This window comes from Eulemur rufifrons, chromosome 28 (assembly GCF_041146395.1).
Source record: "Eulemur rufifrons isolate Redbay chromosome 28, OSU_ERuf_1, whole genome shotgun sequence".
Lineage (NCBI taxonomy): Eukaryota > Metazoa > Chordata > Mammalia > Primates > Lemuridae > Eulemur > Eulemur rufifrons.
In genome coordinates this window covers 61,630,514-61,637,810 of record NC_091010.1, presented here as the reverse complement: position 1 = coordinate 61,637,810, position 7,297 = coordinate 61,630,514, and the positions used below count along the sequence as shown (strand labels likewise).

General features: G+C 54.6%; 1 protein-coding gene and 1 pseudogene across 4 annotated transcripts in view; both read left to right on the top strand.

Annotated features, from left to right (window-relative positions):
* Positions 1-1,639: 1,639 nt before the first annotated feature.
* Positions 1,640-7,297, top strand: part of RGS10 (regulator of G protein signaling 10) — a 32,086-nt gene continuing 26,428 nt past the window's right edge. Inside the window, exon 1 of one of the 4 annotated variants that reach the window (XM_069460619.1) lies at positions 1,640-1,767. In XM_069460619.1, the coding sequence (XP_069316720.1) occupies positions 1,719-1,767 (49 nt within the window). In that variant the 5' untranslated portion in view covers positions 1,640-1,718. Of the gene's footprint in view, positions 1,768-7,120; positions 7,246-7,297 lie in introns of those variants that run through there. The other 3 variants (XM_069460618.1, XM_069460621.1, XM_069460620.1) reach the window with 3 other exon arrangements.
* On the top strand, positions 3,792-3,889 carry LOC138376728 (U6 spliceosomal RNA; annotated as a pseudogene).

The window sequence follows — 7,297 nt, the reverse complement described above, 5'->3', positions numbered from 1 at the left end:
TTTCAGGACACAGTAGGGTGGACCTGGAAACTAGCGTAACATCTAGCTAGCTGTGCCTAACTTTGACCCCTTAGTGCCAGTGTCCTTATTTCCTGTTAGGACTTGTAATTTGGTGTTGGGGAAGTTTTCTGGGTGGGTGTGCTGCACGAATTCCCTTGTTACTGTTACGAGAATGCAGTGACCTCATTTGGATCCAGGACTCTGCCAGCATTTAAAATCCTGCTCTTACAGAATGTGAAACTCCTGCCTATAGTTCAAGTATCACAGCTTGATCCCATTACAACGAAGTGGAAGATTGTCCCTGGAGTAGGCCAACAACAGAAGGAAACGTTTTTAAAGTCAAGCTGCTCGGGTTGAGTTTTAACCCAGTTCATGGTCACGTGGTCTCTGCGAGTGCAACCTTCAGGAGCCTGGAAGTTGAGGGGCGAGTGCTAAGAAGTCCTCTGAGGAAAATGACTTTGAGAAGGGAGGAGGAGGGAGCCCAAGGAGAGGCGACCGCGGAAGGACAGGCATGGGGTGGAAGTGGGATGTGGGGCGGTAGAGAGAGATGAAAAGTGAGCGGAACGGGCAGCGCGGAATGGAAGACACAAAAGAAAGTGCCAACTAGTGAAAATACTGCGCAAGGATGGGGGGGGGACGACTGGGGAACAGTTTAGAAAATAGCAATTAGTACAGCTAAAAATAAAGACCAATTTAGAGACAAAGCCAGATACACAAGGAGAAAAATAAAACTTGCCAGAAAGACAATTCCTTGCAAACCAAATGTTCAAGAAAATGGGGCTAATGACAACCCCTCTTGGGCTGTTCTGTGGGAGAAATGAAATAATAGAAGAGCGTGCGCCAGGCAGGTGACTGGCCGTGGGAGAGGAGAACGCAGCGGGGACCTGAGCGATTCCGGTCGTTGAGGCTGCTGGAGGCTGCACCCACGTGTCCCCAAAGTTAGGACGGTGACCCAGGCGCGCAGGTGTGCGGGGCAGAGCACCGCTCGGCGCTGGAACCCGAGGGGGGTCCTGCAGAAATCCCCGAGGTCTGCCCCTGGAGCCTCAAGGGCACGGGGAGAAGGCGCCTGAGTGTTGGCCCGGGAGAGGGCGCCCACCGGCGGCTCGGCTCGCGGGGCCGAGGACGCCCCGCCCGCACTGGCGGCGTGGGAAGGCCCAGCGCCCGCGGAGTCTGGGGCGGGCAGGCCCGGGCGCGCGGGGATCCAGATCCCGGGGGCGAGGAGACCAAGGCCACTGGCCGGGCCGCGCACTGACTTGGCAGGTCCGCGAGGCCTGGGCTTCCCGGCCTGTGATCGGGGCGGGGATTCCGCCCGCCGCCCCGCGGAGGTGCGCCCGGCGCCGAGCCCGCTCCCGGGGCTGCGGGGAGAGTGCGGGAGGTGGAAACTAGGCGGGGCGGGGCCCGCAGAACGGCGAGGGACCCGGGCGCGCGGACCGCCTCGGCGGGCGCCTAAGTCCCGGCAGGCACGGGGCCCGCTCGGGGCGACTGGAGAGCAGCCTGGGCCGCCCCGCCCCGCCGGGGCACCGAGAGCCCCACCAGCGCGGGCGGGCAGGACGCACGGAGCGCGCCACGCGGCGCCTGGCGGGGAGGAGGGCGGCTGGGCGGGGGCCGGGGCGGTGCTGCGCGGGCCCCTCCTCCTCGCCCTCCTCCTCCTCGCCTTCCTTCGGCTCAACCGCCGCGCCGCCCGGCTGCTGCTCCTTCCTACCCGGGCGCCCGCGGCGATGTTTAACCGCGCCGTGAGCCGGCTGAGCAGGAAGCGGCCGCCGTCAGGTAAGCCGGGCATCCTCCCCTTCCTCCCGGGCGCGGGCGCGGCGTGGCGATGCAGCCCCGACGGGAGCCCGGCTGAGCGCGCTGCTTCTCTCCGCTGCGCCCCGCGCCCCGAACTCCCCGCCGCCAAGGGAGCGCAGAGCCCCGGGAGGCGCCCCGGGGAGGAAGTTTGGCTGAAAAGGGGAACAGCAGCAGTTTTCTTTTTAGTGATGGTCTGGGAGAAAAAGGAGATCAAAACACCCCAAACTTTGGAGGTAGTGTGGGATCTAGATTCCGAAAGCAGCAGGGTGGGAGGTTTCGCCCCTCGCCTGGAGGGCTCCGCTACGCGGCGGGCGTGGGTGGGAACGATGCCCGTGGGCGCCGGTTGCAGGCGCGCGGCTGGACCTCGGCACCGGGCTGGGCAGCCGGGCCTGGGGCCCCGGGGACCTTCAGTTCTGCGCGGCGGAGCCCAAAGGTGGGGCCGCGAAGGTGGCCGAACTCCAGGATGGAGAAGGGCACATCTGTGGTCCGCGCCGGCGAAGTTCTGGCTGTCACTCTGGACCAGCCGGAGCCACAGTTTGGGGCAACTTGATAGGACAAAGAACCCACAGTGAGAATGAAACTATGTCCTTGCTTCCAGTCCTCTTGCCCTTTTTGTTCATAATAATAGCTACAACCTGTCCAGCGCTTACTGTGGGCCAGGGGCTTTGTTCCCCGCACTCTGTGAATTCCATGTTCACCCTCAGGACAGCCCCGTGAGGGAGCAGGGAACTAACGGAAGCCGGCGCTGTTAGGTGACTTGCCCCGTCACTCTTAATAGGTGATGGAAAATCTGTCAAACACATGTTTGCCTCACTCTCCTCCATTGCCCACCCCAATATTCATTTCAGCTTCGTTCTAATGGTCTGTATTTTCGCTTTTCACCTAACATCCTGCTTTATGAGGGCTATTGTGACTAAGAGGCTGGAACCAACTGGTTGGGTCAGAATCTCACCTCCACTGCTTCCTAACTGCCGAACATCTCCATGCCTCTGTGCAAAATAGGATCTGCAAAATGGGAATAGTAATAGCTACCCCTTTCTTTAAGCACTTAGTTGGAGCTTGACCCCCACCTATCCAATTATGCAAATCATTGCATTTAATATTTTGGACACCAATAATGCAGGACTTCATAGGGTTATTAAGATCTTACATCGTAGCCCAGCACACCTTAAGCGCTCCATTAGTGTTAGTGGTCATGTAAACCTTTCTGTGTTGCATGTGATTCAAAGGATTCCCTTGTGGGTGTTAATGTTAGCTATTCCCCATCATCAGCGCAGGCCTATGGAGCGGTGGTCAGAACCTAGACTCTGGAGTTAAATTCTTGGTTCCAACCTTGACTTTGTCATTCGGCAACGTTGGGCAAGTTACTTGGCTTCCCTGTGCCTCTGTTGCAATGATGTGCTGGAGGTGGCTCAGACTGGCTTGCAAGAGCCAATTGCTAAATATTCAGGGAACTGGTTGCTAAACCATAGGTAACTTGAAATTAGGTATGGTGGGATATTCACATCATGGAAATCAACAATACTAAAAATGAAGGCTTTTTTCCCCCCCTAGGAGAACTGGTATACCAGCAAGCACACCTCTGCATCCATTTCCTTATCTGTAAAGTAGGTGTCATTGACTTGTGGGATTAAATATACTAAAACATACGAAGCCCCTAGTACAATGCCTGGTACATAATAAAAGTGAAATAATTATTAGCTTTTATCTTTTCTCCTTTTTCCTATTATAAATAGAGCTGCTGTGAATGCTCCTGTACAGGTTCCTTATTGCTGTGGATCATTTTTAGGTTGAAGACTCACAAATAGAACCATCGAATCATGGAAGATAGGTGGATTTGAGGTGCTTTTGCAGGTGGCCAAGTTGTACCCCAAAAAGACTGACAGCAGGTTTAGGGAACAAATTGTTTCAGGGCAACACATTTTAAACCACATTTAATGAAATATGGCCATGTCACTGATAGAAGGATCAGACGCTAAACATCATGGGCCAATAGTGGATGCCTGGTGCTCAATTTGGCAGCACATACACTAAAATTGTAGTGATACAGAGAAGATTAGCATGGCCCCTGAAATAAAAATTTAAAAAAAGGAAAAGAAAATTTGGATGCCTGGACTTGAAGAGCCCAATTTCCTTGGGAATTTTAGGTTTAAAGTCTGCCCCCCGCTGGGAAAGGACCTGAGCCCCTGCCAGCTTAGAGGGCAGAGGGGTCTGGTGAGAAAGGGAAGGGGGAATGTGGGCCCAGAGGCTGAGACACTGGAGAGCCAGGCGAGTGATCCTTGGGACACACACACACACACACACACACACACATTATTTTTTGTAATTTTGAATTATTTTTTTTAACAAGCTCCCCAAATAGTGTAAGTTTCAGACGCTGCAGAAGCTGGACCCCCGCCCCCCGCAGGACCCCTGATTTGGACGCAGCTGCAGTCCTGCCTCCCCAAGCACCTTCCATTTTAGACCTTTCCTATTTTTCAGCAAAGTCTTAATTGAGGGTCTTGAGTTCCTAACCCCTCCTTTCAAGGTTCAAGGTGGGATTCCCTTACTCTCCTTTCCAAGTTTTCTCAAAGTGTGTTCCACGAATCACGTGGGGGTGAAGAGGGGCTTGATAAAATGTGGCTTCCGAGGCCCTGCTCCACACCGGCCAGTTCAGTCCTGGGGACCGAGTCCTGGGCTGGGGAGCGCCCGGATGCTTCTAACGCCACTGAGATAGGGCCCCTCACAACTGGCATTGTTGATGCTAACCGGGCTGTGCCCACTTGAAAAGCAAAGTGGAAGCCACCCCCACTCGCAGCCAGACCTAAGGTGACCCGTCAGGGGAATTCGCACCCTGCCAGGCGGGCCTCCACCTTCCCCCGCCCCCGCCCTCTGGGACTGTTGCGCATTATCCCATTAAACCCTTGGGAACAATTTCAAATTTATTGCCAGGCTTAAGTTTCATTTAAAGATGACAGTCTATGTAGCAATTTAATGTCTTTGTTTTATTAATAACAACCTGGCAGCAGGGCAGTCTTGGCAGCTGGGGAAACTTTCTCTGCAGAACCTCCCTGGCCCAGGCCTAGGGGTTCAGGGAGAGCAAGGCAGGGCCTGGCCTGCAGGGACAGAGAGGCCGGGACAGGCGAGGGGCACTGCTTTATACAGCTGTGGTCACCCACCAGCCCCGAGTCTGCGGGACCCGCCCTGACCTTCACCAAGAGCAGCCTGCGGCTGGTGGGTGGGAGGTGCTCCTGGTGCTTCATTTGCCTTCACTGATGGGGAGTCTCCTTTCCTCGTTGTCAGAACATCTGGAAACCTAGGCAGATGCCTGCTTGGCGTGGCCACTTCCTAGGGCTTCCTGGGTGAACTGAGTAACTTCCCTCCCTGGGCCGAGTAAACCCCTTCCCCTCTGACGCTGGGCTCTGGGAACTTGCCTTTTAAATTGTACTAAATTTACTCGTAAGAGTTTCTTCTGCTTCCCCCAGATAGCTCCCTGCCATAGCAGCCTGGGGGTGGCGGTGGGAGCAGAGGGGGCCCGGGCAGGCGACAGCAGCAGCCCCTTGATAAGAGCTGTCAGGAGGCATCCGCTGGAGTGAAACAGTCTCTTGCAGACTTCTGGGGACAAATTTCCCTCCTAAGCCAGTTCCTTCTGTCAAAGGTCCTGCCAAATGCCCTTGGGTCAGCCTCGCTGCCCTTCTGCTGCTTGGTGGCCAGGGACCCCTGATCTGGCCTACCCTCTCTCCAGGTCCCATACCCCTCCTCCCCACTCTGCCCCTGGGGGATGCTGGACACCCCGATTCTGTGCCCCAGGGTGTCATCCATCCTGGTTTAAGGCCTGGGACTCTCTGTTCCAGGAGGCTGGCTCACCCACGACCTCCAGTCCTCTGCACCGGATAGCGCAGCCTGTCCCAGCAGGAGGGAACCATTTCATGTCTCCCTGGAGAGCTGCAGGGGCCACCAAGGGGCAGGGACTTGTCTAGAGCCACCCATTTCAGAAGGGCCAGACCAGAGAACTCAAGTCTCAGACCCAAGTCCAGGGCTACCTGCACACAGCATCCATTTAGTCACCTTGCCGAGATATATTTCGAGAATGGATATGGAGCTGACAACTGTTCTCCCTCCCTCCCTCCCTGCCTTCCTTCTTTTCTTCCTTCCTTTCTCCAGTTCAGGACATTAGAAACAAAGCCATCATCAACCATCTTTATCATTTCACAAATGAAAGGACATTAACACCCCAAACAGTAGGAAAGATACAGTCTCAATTGAAGAACTGTTGTGATACTTAAGAATCTTCTAGACGTTGTTGCTTCTATGGAGAGGCAGTGAGGGCAGAGGAGGGCACTGTGCTCCTTTCTGTATCTCTGGAATTTTGAACCATGGAAATGAATGCAATTCTATTTCAGAACAAAAACAAAACAAGCAACCCAAGACTGTCCCTACTCTATCAACACAGCTCACTTGGTAAACATTTCCTTATCCTCATTCTCCCTTCCTCCTGGACCAGTGAAGAAAGCTTCATGCCAGGCTGTGGCATTGTGGGCAGGTGGCCACCTGGCCGCGCCTGGTCTTGTCTTCTCAATTCATTTTAAGTTCCGTGAGAAAAAGGGCCCCACCTTTCATTTTTTACAGCTTTTCATTTCGCGTTTCCTTTCCAGGCTCTGCAGCCAACCTGGTGCATTTCTAGCTCACCCATTCCCTGTCTTGCTCCTTTGGAGCAAGTTACTTAGCCTCCTTGTGCCTCCGCGTCCTCATCCAGAAAGGGGGCCAATGATGGGACCAACCTCCAAGGATTGTTGTGAAGTTTAGATGGGGTCTAGTAAGTGCTCAGTGAATGTCAACTATTTGTATTAGCTTGTCGTCCCCCTCCTGGTGCCTTCTGTCCCTTAGCCTAGTGCCTGGCTTTGTTCACTCCTTGGAAAATATTTATTATTATAAAATACATACATGATCGCGAGACACTATGCCAGCCCAGAGGAGACACAGCCCTTTCTCTGAAGCAATGCACGTTCCATGTGGCTGATCCTGGAGGGAAAAGTCACTTAATTTTGCCTCGAGGTAGGGGCGGAGGAGAGTGGAGTGGAGTGGGAGAGTGAGGGCACATTTGTGCACAAGTGTCAGGCCCTGGAGGAAGCACAGGCGTCTGGGAAGAGGAGGAAATGGATGACAGGGTCTTCGTTTTCAGGGTAGGGCCCCTGGGTCATTTTCTTTTTTCGGGGCCCCTGCCTAGCAAGTAGATTCCGAGGAGGCTGCAAATAACAGGTCGGCGTTCTTATTTCCTTCCCTCTGGTAGAAACTGGAAACCAGTGGCCATCTGTTGTTTGGTCCACTCAAAAGAGGATGTTGAGACTTGTTTTTTCTTCGGACCCAAGGGTGCTCGGGAGGCCCGGCAGCCCCTGCCTTTCTCACACACATCGTCTCTGAGAAGGCAGCGGATTTTTGGTCTGCGTGGAACTTTCCCTGGTGGACCCCTGAGCATGGAATGTAAGGAATGGCCCCCCACCCCCTTCGGGAGATGTCCTCAGCTTGCCCATGG